Source organism: Macadamia integrifolia, chromosome 13, assembly GCF_013358625.1.
Source record: "Macadamia integrifolia cultivar HAES 741 chromosome 13, SCU_Mint_v3, whole genome shotgun sequence".
In the NCBI taxonomy this organism is placed as follows: domain Eukaryota; kingdom Viridiplantae; phylum Streptophyta; class Magnoliopsida; order Proteales; family Proteaceae; genus Macadamia; species Macadamia integrifolia.
In genome coordinates, this window is record NC_056569.1 from 6,620,818 (window position 1) to 6,633,417 (window position 12,600).

The window sequence follows — 12,600 nt, forward strand, 5'->3', positions numbered from 1 at the left end:
ATTTGTGATTAGTAGGGTAGTTTTTGTAATACCCATATAGTGTTTTAGACAATCAGATGTCAATAGAACAAACACATTATGTTAGGATTGATGAACCGCATAAAATTCCAAGGTTTCTGCACGATATTTTCAAATTATGGTGAAGAAAAATATTCACTTGGGTAGCAGAAATTCCAAATTCCAAGGCTTCTACTAGAGTGTTGTAATCCCATCCAATGCCAACAGATAAACCAAAAATGAATTGTGAAGAAGACGACTTCTTAATTGTGAATTGTTGATCACTGCCAAGTCCCAACTTAGCTACCTCTTGGGGTTATTTACCATCTATTGTGTAGAAGAGAGCTATTGTGTAAAAGAGAAATAGGAAGACATATAGGAATTGAGGCTCTCAAAATTAGTGAGGCCCCCACACAGTGTTTAGATGGACCCAAATGTGAAATCAGCTCTTGAAAATTGGGAGCATTTGAAGTGGATGAAATTTCCTAGATGGAGATTAGAACAACTACCTTCCTTCTCAAGATATATATATATATATATATTTTAAGGGAAAGAAACATGAAAGGCCACATGGTCCTTGCACCCAGATAAGGGAGGAAAAAATGATCACCTTGCCCCTTATTGGCCCTTATTAAAGATGGGAATTCAGCCCATGTGCTGGCATTTTAGGAAACCCTCTCCCTTAAAATATAATAATAATAATAACATAGAGTAACAATGCCCTCATGGTTTAGAATTCATAAGCCACCAACAACCTAGATAAATATGCTTAAATTTTACCTAGGTCTAAGTGATCCATTCCCACTCTTTGTTTTCTTTCCTCCTTGTATTGCTAGTTTCTTTGTATCACCCCCAACCTTTTGGTTGTAGGTGTTTGATAATTGCCTTCTAAATGATGGGGAATGCTACCAGCGTGTGTGGACCTTGCACCAATGCAGGGCAACGGAGGGCATATGCAATGCATTCAATGGGGGTGATGTTTTCATTTAAAGACGTTGGAGCAATCATTTCACTCTTCTTATATCCAAATGCACGTACCACACAACCTGGCAACCTTTATGTTCTTTAAACTCTTTTGCACTTTTTTTTTTTTAAATATTCTTTCATTTTTTTGCATCAAAAGAAGATATGGATTTCCCGACATACTTATAAAGAGAGTTTTGCATATCACAAGGTTTCATAGAATATCTCTGTCACAGACATGTAAATACAATAATATTAATTTAAATAAAAAGGGCAAGACTAACGCACCGTTTGATAACATTTTCATAACACATGTTTTTTCATTTTTCTATGCTAAAAAACGGAAAAACACCCTAAAAAATTGTTTGATAAATCTGTTTCGTTTCACTTGTTTTTTTGAAACATATATAGAAATTTATGCCTATTTGTGTCTAGAAAACGGGTTTGACGAAACAAGTAAAACTTGTTTTTCGATTTCTTGGAACAACTGGTGAGCCAAAAAATCGATGGACCCCGATGAGAAGTTACATCTCCTAACCCAGCATTTACCTTACCTGGAGGCTTTCCAAAGTTCGAAGATTCTAAAGAGAAACGAGAAAGAATACATCGAATTTTTGTTTTGTTAGTGGAAGCCTTAAATTCACATCCATTGATTCCTTTGTGGATTTCTTCAAATTCTCTACAGATGTTCATGAATCAATTAACTGAATCGTTGCTGGGGATTGAAGTTCCCTGCAAAACGCACACTGGCCCAAGGAATCTATCCAACCCTACTCAATTCGAGAAATATGTTTATCAAACACCAAAAAATCATTTTTTGTTCCTAGAAACATAAAAAATAGTTTATGTTGTTTCTAAACACAAAAACAGTAGAAACATAATCAAAAGTTCATGAAAACATAAATAAGTATAATTTATTTTTGAAAGTTCTACTATAAAAGCAAGTTTTTTAAGTTCATGGTAAAAAAAGTTTTAAAAAATAACTTGAAAGTAGTTTATCATTGTATCAATATAAAAAATTGTCATTTTATTGCATGTTTTTCGAGGATACATATGAAATGTCAATATTTATCTTTCATTGAAAAACAAAATATCTTACAGCCTACTTATAGTCCACATCCTAGATACTAAACGTAGAGACTGAGAAATAGCTTCGTCACATTAAAAAAAAGAAAACAGAAGAGGATAAATTGTTTTATCATTTCATTCCTTCCATTTCACGGCTCAATTGTTTTCTTTCGAGATAATGATTCCAAAGTAGGATATAATCCATGAAACACTTCCATCTTCATCATCTATATGCATTACCACTATGGATAAGAAAAATCATATGGTCCTTATACGGTCTAGATTTTATGGAGTGTCCTCTAGAGAAATATAGCTATTTTCCAATTACTCCTTTTGGCAGAAATTTAAATTTGAGCCCATATCTAAAAATATATCACAAATTTTCCACTTTGTTTTCTCATATTATATGGCAAAATTCACAGGAAAGAGAATAATTTCATCTCTTTTTAGCTACCACCTTCTTTATCTGGGTTTTGACAAGAACTAAATTTAGGTATGGATTTATTTTAGATAAATATATTGGAGAAATTATTTGAGAAATCTTCATAATAATCAATCGGGAATTTTGGCATTTGGGGCTGCTTTGGGAGAATAATCTCCTCATCAAAGAATATTCCCCAATTGGAAGTATCTGTGTTCTTGCAATCGGAAATCATTTTCTATCATCTGTGGTTGGCACCTATCTCCATTGTAGGAGTCCGCAATTGTCCTTTTTCTTCTAAGATTCATTTGTTTTCATGTAAAAGATGGAAAGAAATTTTTTTTCCTGTAAAATAGGGGCTTTTACTGTTTATTTTTAATGAAAGATGTAAAATAATGGGAAGGATTTTCTGCACAAAGCCGTTGGATGGGGGATGAGGGTCTACGGTGCATCCCCCAACTCCATTTGTGGTTGTGTACACTATGTATCAATCGCACGACCGTGCACACAAGCTTTCGCCAAAAGAAAAAAAAAATTATAAATTTTATACAATGAAAACAATAGGGTTTTAGGGTAATTTGGTAACTAAATTTGCCAATCCCAGACATCTGGGAATTAGATGAATCAATATTATGGTAGAAATGTTTAGGGAAATCGTATAATTGAAATTTACTCTAAAAGTGTTTTCCATAAAGAACCCACTTGGAGAAGTCATTTCCTCTTTCTTTTTTTTCTTTTTTTTGTGGGGGGTGGGGAGTTTGTAGCAGGAGTTTCAAAATAAATTAAAAGATTTGTGTCTATCTCCCTCTTCATTCCCTTGAAAAAGTCCTTTATGCCCCTCCTATCCTAAACCTTTCTTTTCTCTTTTGCTTATTGGTGCCTACTTTATATATAGTGGAAAGGGGAAGGAAGGTGAGGACCAGAGGCTCAAACCCAAACCTAAGACCTATTGATGAGCATGGCTTTTACTGCACCAAGCTACACCAACTACCCTTGGTACCGTTTTTTTCTCTATTTATCATAACAACGGAGCTCTCAAATCTTGACTGATTAACTGTGAAATTTTAACTGAGGCTGATTTGAGTTTGATAACAAACTCTTTATGAGGTGCTCCATGCATGGTAGTGATCATAGCCCTAGGCCTAAGCCTTATACGACAAAATGAACCGACGAATAATAATGGAGCATGTTGACTCAAACCCACTACTAGTCAATTAGGACGGTAATAGCTAACTAGGACAAGGGCTTCCTTCTACTAGGCTGCAAACCGCTTTGACAAACTCTTTGTAAGTCTATTTGTGCTCTGTGCACCAAATCAAGATTGGAATGGAAACCCATTTGAGATTGGAGAAGTTAGGCAAATGTTTCTAAAGGTAATGTGACATGAGATATGAGATCCCTTATTAAAATTTGCAACCCCCATATTTATTCTAAAGTGAAGAGTGTATGAATCTTCTGCTGTCATTTAAATTATATGCCTCCTACAAAGTTTTGAGTAATGGGCATTCTGTTACTAGTCAATTTGTCACCTGTCCTTTTTTATGAGTAGAGCTTCCCTATTTAAAATGTTCCTCACATGCACCCCCCCTGTAATTCTATGGGGTATGCATTGATGTGCCTGCCTTCATGGTTATGAATATCCATCCTAGTCCATATGATGGACTTTTGGGTTGAAGCTAGGAAAAAGTGCATGGGTCCTTATTTTTTATACACCATAAGCTTTATTAGACCTTCTTGAAAAAAAAAAAAAAGAAAAAAAAAAGAGCCTTATATAGACCACTAAATCCTAGGGTGTCAACTTTCAGTCTGAATCGATTGGATTGACTGAAACCAATTGGAAAAAAATAAATAAAAAATGGAACAGTGGCTTCGATTTGGGTTCCTTGAAAAATGGATCCATCAAAACTGAACCTTCGATGGAAAAAAAAAACATTTGTAGCCTTAAATACGGCAGTGTGACATGCACCAGTATAGGAGCCAAAGAGAGCACATGTGGAATCATAAACAGTGGCGATATTTTCACCTTTCATATGGGGGGTGGGGAGTACATTTTTCCACCCTAGGTCTGTCGGCAAGAGCCATGCTACCTTTTGGGCTTATTTTTCTATTATTTTTTAGGGAAAAAGAACGCTGCCTAGTAGCATCTTTTTACTAGCTCTCACGTGAAGCAGTGAAATAATCACCCCGCCCCTTCCCTTGAATGCCAATGCCCGATTACCCCTCAAACTGGTGCAGAGGCCACAACCTGGCAGAAAATCATTTCATTTTTTTTAAATATATATGTATTAAAAAAAATTTAAAAAAAATCAATACTGGATCGATAAGAGTCTATTAAGGGAAACCTACATAAAATCGGAACTGAGCTCCACCTTAATGGTTCGACTTCGATTTGACCCCATACATGCTTAAAATCCGATTCAACCCGATCAAAATTGGAGCGAACCAACCGATGAGCTTCTATTTGCCATAACATGCTATGGTGGGGTTCAAGAGGAACATAAATTTTGGTCATATGACTCAAATCAGCCCTAGTGGAGCTTATTATTACTGCAATGGAGAGTTTCCCTAGAATGAATGGATTTTATAAGTGGAATAAGAATAGCCATAAATTCCCCTATGATGATGAGAGTTGGCATGCACCAAGGAAAATTTAGCTCAAACTTGTGCTTTAAAAAAATCCTTATTATTGAGGGGGGGGGGGTGAAATCAGACCGTTTTTCATTAATCTAATGATCGATCTGGTAAAAAAATACTCAAAGTTTTCGGATACCTGTTCTTGCAAAGACCTGGTTTTGATTTTTTATTCCAGGTATTTAATCTCCAAAAGAAGATGAAATCAACAATAATTGAGTCACATTTAACAGTAAGAGCGAGGAATCAAGTTGATTTAACCAAAAATATATTTAAAATGTCATAGGAGTTGTTGACAAGAAATTTATAGTCACGAATCATGTTATGCAGTCTATAAGAGTCGCATCGAGCATATAAATATCGATACTGTATCAACCGTATTAGGTCACGTATCGATGGATATCGACCGTGTAGTGACTGTATACTATATACATAATCTTGATGCCTTGCCTTATTTTCACCTTGGAAAGTACAAAAATATTAGCATCCAACATGTTGCGCATTTGACTACATTGAGAATTTCAAAATTTTCAAAACTTGGTTACAAACTCTCTCTTATATTTGCAGTGAGAAACTGTTCTATATTCCTTCATTTCCACCTTAAAAACACAACTTATCAGGAGAAAAAGGCAAACACAAATTACCACTGAAAATTTTGATGTGAACTCAAATAAAAAGTTGATCCACATCATTGAAGTTGCACAATTTCTGCAAAACACTCCATGCTCATGCTTCTGAAGGGACATCCAGTAGAGTGATTCTGTGCTTTCACCACGATGGAGGAATGAGGAAAAGATAAAAGGTAAAGCGCTTTGTTGGATCTGCTACCCATCAGCATATTCAAAATGACTAAGAACTACACCAATAGAATATTCCACATTCAGGCCATTACCTACTTTTACTGGACACATCAACGAACAGAAAGCGAGAGTAGGGGTCCATGTCACCCTCCCCTCTGCAGTGTTGGGAGCCTCGTGCACTGGGTATGCCTTTTATTGACGAACAGAAGGCAAGGCAGAATTCATCTTTGACAGGCTACAACAATGCTAAGAACCTTGACTCCTTCCAGTCCTCATTCTGAATGATCAAAAGCACCCACTTGAGAAAACTGAACATAAGCAGCACGCACCATGTCAACCAACCCTTCATCCAAGGCTTCTAGTTCACCAGAATCACGAAGATGGGGAAATAGAGGGGCCATGCAATTTGCAGCAATTTCAACTATCTTCCACTGAGAGAACTGGGCAGCAAATGAGATGACCTTAAAAGACAAGTGGCGGCTAGATTTGAGGCAAGATGCAACAATACTTGAGCAATTCTCCTGAACATCTTCTAAGAACCAAAATTCAGAAAGCCAACAGAGTTCTATATATGGCTGCAACTCATGTAGTTGCGACTCCAAATCCATATTATCCCACAAACAGCCAGTAATTGGTTTTGGTAAGCCATCTGAGTAAAACCACCTTACAAGTTTCCATAGTGCTTCCCAACCAACCGGAACCCTAACGGTTTGTGAAAGGCTACGTGCACAACAAAGATGCAGTAAGAAAAAGAATGTGATAAGAAATACAATCATAATAGTAAGGCAAGAAGAGAGGTAAGGAGGGTAAAAAAAATAAATAAATAACCAAGACTTCAATTATTAATAGCAAAATGGCAATTGTAATGAAAATATAAACAACTCAAAATAGCACAAGAATTATGTAAGTTCTACAGTTGTCTGCTTCATATATAATAACATTTTGGCGAAAGTTTCTATTTACACATGGAAAAGGAAGAATCCCGTCAACCACTGGTGATTTGACCATGCGATTGGATTCCTGTGTCATCATAAATTCCTACCATCTATTGTACAGGGTAGAAAACACCCATCCCCAGTCTAATCAGACCAGACCAATGGCAGTGGTGAGGGGGTTCCTCACAGTGAAGGAAAACTCAGTCCTAAATCTTTCGATCCACTGGAAAAAAAATAAATAAAAAATACAACTTTAATATAAAGAAACACGCCACAATAGAGCAATTACAATGTTCTATAGAACCCTATCAAAGAGAGGGCTTCGTAAGTGCATGCTTAATGATCAGGACTAAACAACAGGAGAGCAGCCAGAAGATTGAACCCAAAGCAGAAAATGGGGCTAAAGATAATATTGACTTCATCAAAGAGAACTCGTGCTAAAAATGTGTAAGATCTTTCTTTTATTTCTCATACTTAAGTAGCTATATAAGCTGTTGAATGGATTTTCTAATCATATTCTAGTCTGGGGCCATGTTAAAAGAATACCACCCAAGATCACACTATCTGAGTTTAAAATGTTGGACATGCTTATGGCACCATTTTTCATATGTCTGGGTAACAAATGCATGCACACAATATCAAAAGGCTCATGGTATAAATAATATACAATCAAATAGTTCTCATAGTTTCACTTCATACACATCATTATTTAACCAGCAACTAAAAGAATCTTGGTTAGGATTTTTCTTTCCTCTCACTACCAAATTTCTTAAATGCATTACTATGTTGCATTTTAGTATGGCACCTGTCTTGCATTCCTGACTGAAATAACGCCCTCAGATAATCACAACTTGCCCATAAAATGATTTTGTGGACATGCATATGTGGCACACTTTGTGAGCAAACACTGCATGTCCAATGCCGTACTTCTGTTTCCTTAGCTTCCAAGATGATATCCCTGTAATTGAAAAATAAACAGTATTAGACCCAATTGTTGAAGATTAAAACCAATATAACTGTAGAAGCGGCATATGGTGATGCAGTGACCATGTAAACCCTAGAATAAGCAAGACAATCAATAAAATGTGCAGATTCAGAAATCAAGAATACCCCTTTCAATATGCCCACCTATTGAAGGTTTGCTGAGAATTTCTCCTATGGGATGATGCCAATTATTTGAAGCCTACTAAATGTTTTCAGTGTTTTCTATTGTCTGAAAAGATGAATGTTGGAAAACTCAATACTGCCTACCAACAACCGAACAGCCAAGTAATTGGAAAAAGTAAGGAAAAATGGACTCAATGCAGTCTTTACTTAGTATGAGGATCATAGTATCTTACGAGAAATAGTAGCCAGCTGGTTCAAAAGCAGGAGTGAAGTCGCAGAAAGCGATAGCACTATCCCACTTTGGGCGTTTTCCAGAAAGCATATTAGGTAAAGCCTGTACATTACAGCGTCTAGCGAGAATTTTTAAGTGCTTCAACAAACCCGTCACTCCTTGAACATATCCTGTATAAACGAACTCCAACAGTTTCAACAATACCTGATGATCAACATGGGCAGATAAACGAATTTCTCTGAACTCTTTGCTCTTCTCAATCTTCTGCCTTGCAGCAGAACCATCACATATTTTGTCATTTTGTGGCAATTCACGCATGGGCAGCAATGATGGACATCTAACCATAAGAATGACATCATGAACTCTCACAGATTCCCCACTTGCAAGAATGAGTTGCAAGTCAGCAAGTTCATTTGTGTTAAGTGCTTCTCCAATTCTCTTCCCAAGTTTATTGGGAAAACCATAACAACCAAAGTAGCTTAGAATATATGAGGCATACCATCTAGGTCCAGCACTAAAGGTGCCACCACATATCTGTTGTAACATGCTGATTAATATTTGACCTTCAGAACTTTCTAATTCCAGAGGATGATCCACCAGGCCAGAGGTCACCTCTTGATGATTTCTTGCAGATTTTGAACTTCGTACCAACTCAGCTAGCACCCACAGACTGAAAAACAGAAGTATGTCTTCACCTTCCCAGTCTTCATTAACAATGCAACAACAAATTGTCTCATTAGATGTGTGATGTAGATGACGAGCAATGCTCAATCTTCTCATACTAACATCATTTTTCAAGCACCACCTAATAAAGGTCAATAGGATTTTTATACCATCACTTTTGAGAATAACACTTTGATACTTTGACAAGCCTGAATAACATGCTAAGCCCATCAAGTTCAATGCAATTTGAATGTTTCCAAATGCTCTGTATTTATTGCTGTCAGAAGTGGACTTTAAGGTACGAAGTAAATACTCCAGATTATCTTCATTTGGCATAAGTACTTCAGACAGGATATTCTTTGCATGAGTAACAATATACTGGCACGGAGAATAGATCATCATGAAAACTGCTCTAGATATTGGTTCATGAGTGGAAATGTAAGAGATATCACTTTGAGAAACTTGGCGCATGCTATGAATTGCATCCACAAAGACCAAGCTATTAGAAAGAACAAGAATCAGTATAAAAACATAAAAGGGAAAAAATGTGAGAATCAGAGGTAAGGGTTACTGGATATATTACCATGCACAAGAAATAAGAACATTCAGGGAGCATCCATGTATGTCAGGGTTAAAAGCTTCTTGACAGTGAATTGTGAGCCATCCAAGAATATCCCAGATGTATGGCCTTAAAACTAGCAACTGATTAGAGTCAAGGCCCTCCTGCACTGTGGCTAACAGATCTTTTGTTGACATAAAATGTTGTGATGTCTTGAATTTGTAGGAATTACTTAGAAGAAGATCAAGAAGAATTTGGTGAACCCCAAGTTTCCAAAAGAAATTATGATGAACCCCGGCCCAACGAGTAATTAAAGCCAGACGGCAAGCCTCCACTAGTAAAGGTACTTGATACGAGGCAATCTTTCCAGAACTAGATTTACAACCACTCAAGGCACTAACAATAGCTTGGACAATAGGTTCACAACATAAACTCATCATTTTTAGACATCCTTGTTGAGATCTCTGTGGACAACAAAAAAGGAAAGGAAGAACCAACAATAAGACGATAATAGTTTCCACATGAACATGGCATAATACTGTAACTTGTTCTATAAAAAGAATAAGCTGTATTATTACCGCAAAACCTTGTGCAAGTTTAAATGCTTCCATCCGAATGGAATCAGGTTGTGAGCAGCCCATGCAGCGTACCAACATTGGTAGAAGGGCTTCTCCATTCTCAAGCAGCTTCATAGCCCCGGCGCCACATGAAGCTGTCATCCAAATTATCAAATTTCTCTTAGGCCATCATAGCAAAAAAATGCGCAATCAGATTCTTATAGCAAGGAAAGGAAAGACCTTATCACAAGGAAAGGAAAGAATTTTACCGTAAGAACAGGGTACCTAAAGCGGAATATAATGGCAAAAGAACAACAGCAACAGAAGAATCAGGCTTTATGCAGAGAGCTCCCAACACTTCCAACAATTTACCATTACTCCAAACAGGATACCTAAAGGGAGGCCATCGCCATAGGATTGTCGTCAAAAGTGATGCCATCTCTTGAAAATATTCAAGCGATTTAGTTCCAGTTGCGAAGTCAAGTAAGCCACAGACAATATGCTCAATTGTGTTTGTTTCTCTCAAAATTGTGCAGATTTCCTCTTGCCTTTTGATTCGACTTAGTTTTGAAAGGATTTGGTTCAAAGCTATAGAACATGAAACTACAACATTTGACTCATGAAAAGATAACAAGGATGCCAAAGGATGAACAAGCTTTACAACATTATACTGGAGAATGGAATTGCCTGAGACATCAACCAACTTCATTGTGACATTTATGGCCATTCGCAATATGGCCTCATTCCTAGATTGGAGAATTCCTTCCAATGCCACCAGCATATCATTGATGGAATCCTGAAGAGAATGGATATGTGAATGAGAAAAATTCAAACGCATGTTTTCCTAGATCCCATTGTGATCGAGGAAGATAGTCCAACAAATAATGGTAAAAAACATGTAGTTCTATCAATGACAACCATATTTAGTAAATTAGAGACAATGGATATATAATTGAATAAGTGCAAAACAAAGCAGCTTGCCACTTTGATTTTTCATCATAATCCACATAACTAAGAATAGGCTGAGATAGCCTGCCTGGATTTAAAACCAAAACTTTATTATTTTGCATATAGTTGATTTCATATAAGCAGAATATTTCTTTCCTTGTGCGAGCAGAAACAGGAAGACACCCCAGAAGATTCAAAATTTCAAAGTACTCTGGAGCAAGCAAAGCAATCGGAGTTAAAATGGAAACTCTGTTATTTTGCATATAGATGATTTCATATACATATACAGGGTATTTCTTTCCTTGTGTGCACAGAAACAGGAAGACTGAGTGAGTGAGTGACCAGTGGAGGTGCATTTTCCCAGGAACTTTGTCATAGGTAAGAGGCTATGAATATCTTGAGAATGCATTCTTCATGATGAGGAAGGACCTCATCCCCAAGAGGAAGCTGCTCATGGACATGAATCTGATGAAGAGGAGGTGTAAGCTACTCAGGAAGACCCAAGGCAAACTCATATTCCATCATCAGTCTCATCACCACCACTGCTATGTGGTTCCAATGGCTTTCAATTTTGCCTACAGGACTACAAGTTCTTGCGCAACAACAGCCCAACTCTGTTTTTTTCCATGTGGGAAAACACAAACACCATTATATAAGCTTCCATTGCATCAATCCTCCTCCCGTAGATGAGGAATCCAATGCCCAAACATGACATTGCCATTGCAAGAAAATCCCCCCCCAACTTATAACCCCTGACTGGATTAAAGAATCACATGAAAACCCCAAAAGCAAGGAACCCCTTCTTTGCTGCTACTTCGACTTTGTTTCCAAGTTTTATTGAAGATTTTTTATCCATTCTATTCGACATGTTGGAGTTAGATTTAAGGAGAAAAGCCCCATAGAGGTTGTCATTCATTGCAGCATGCAATGCCACCAACCAAAATGGTACCGATATTGCCGTCCTTTGCCTTACACAAGGGAGAGTTGAGGACTAGAAAAGTTCTGTGGGTGAATCATTGCTGTCCTTGCATGAGTAGTACCAAGAGGACAGAGGTGGTCTTTAACGATGAACAATAGAATTTGACAAATCTCGGGCCAGGTAGAACATGATATCTAAACAACCTAGATCCTAGGAAAAAATTGACTGGTTTGCTGGGAAAATTTGAAATCGGAAATGGGATGATTATTTTCCCCCAAACTCAAGGGGGGTGGGGTTTCGGTGAACACTGAAGAGTCCGGCAATTACCCAATAGCAGCAGAAGAGGTGAGGTGGTATAGGAAAAAGGGGGGGGGGGGGGGGAGGTGTGCAGGTGAGACCAACATGAGTTTTGCCTGAGCAAATTAAAGACTTTAGGTAAAACCCTCGCTCTAAGACACAGGGATGATTATTTTCACCAAAATCCTAGGGGGGCGGGGCCGCAAGAGAGATTTGGTGAATGCCAAAAAGAGTCTGATCATTACCCAATAGCAGCGGAAGAGGTGAGGTGGTATAGGGAAGGGAGAAGTGTGAGGGCCAACATGAGTTTTGCCCGAGAAAATTAAAAGCTTTTGTAAAATCATAGCTCCAATAAAATTGTTAACTTTGGGAAATGGTTTGGGGTATGATGAGAGCGATTTCACCGAAGAAGGTCTAGCAGGTGCAATTCTCCCAAATGTGGGGTACCTACAATGCTATTTACTCTCTTCTTCTTCTTCTTCCTTTTTTCTTTTTTTTTTTTT

The 12,600-nt window shown here is 37.4% G+C and overlaps 1 protein-coding gene across 2 annotated transcripts in view; it reads right to left on the minus strand.

Moving 5' to 3' along the window:
• Positions 1 to 5,447: 5,447 nt before the first annotated feature.
• Positions 5,448 to 12,600, minus strand: part of LOC122058691 (BTB/POZ domain-containing protein At1g04390) — an 11,548-nt gene continuing 4,395 nt past the window's right edge. Inside the window, exons 3-9 of one of the 2 annotated variants that reach the window (XM_042621354.1) lie at positions 10,219 to 10,729; positions 9,955 to 10,088; positions 9,401 to 9,840; positions 8,359 to 9,316; positions 8,156 to 8,256; positions 7,621 to 7,773; positions 5,448 to 6,600 (exon numbers count right to left, since the gene is read on the minus strand). In XM_042621354.1, the coding sequence (XP_042477288.1) occupies positions 6,153 to 6,600; positions 7,621 to 7,773; positions 8,156 to 8,256; positions 8,359 to 9,316; positions 9,401 to 9,840; positions 9,955 to 10,088; positions 10,219 to 10,729 (2,745 nt within the window). In that variant the 3' untranslated portion in view covers positions 5,448 to 6,152. Of the gene's footprint in view, positions 6,601 to 7,620; positions 7,774 to 8,155; positions 9,317 to 9,400; positions 9,841 to 9,954; positions 10,089 to 10,218; positions 10,730 to 12,600 lie in introns of both variants that reach the window. The other variant, XM_042621353.1, reaches the window with a different exon arrangement.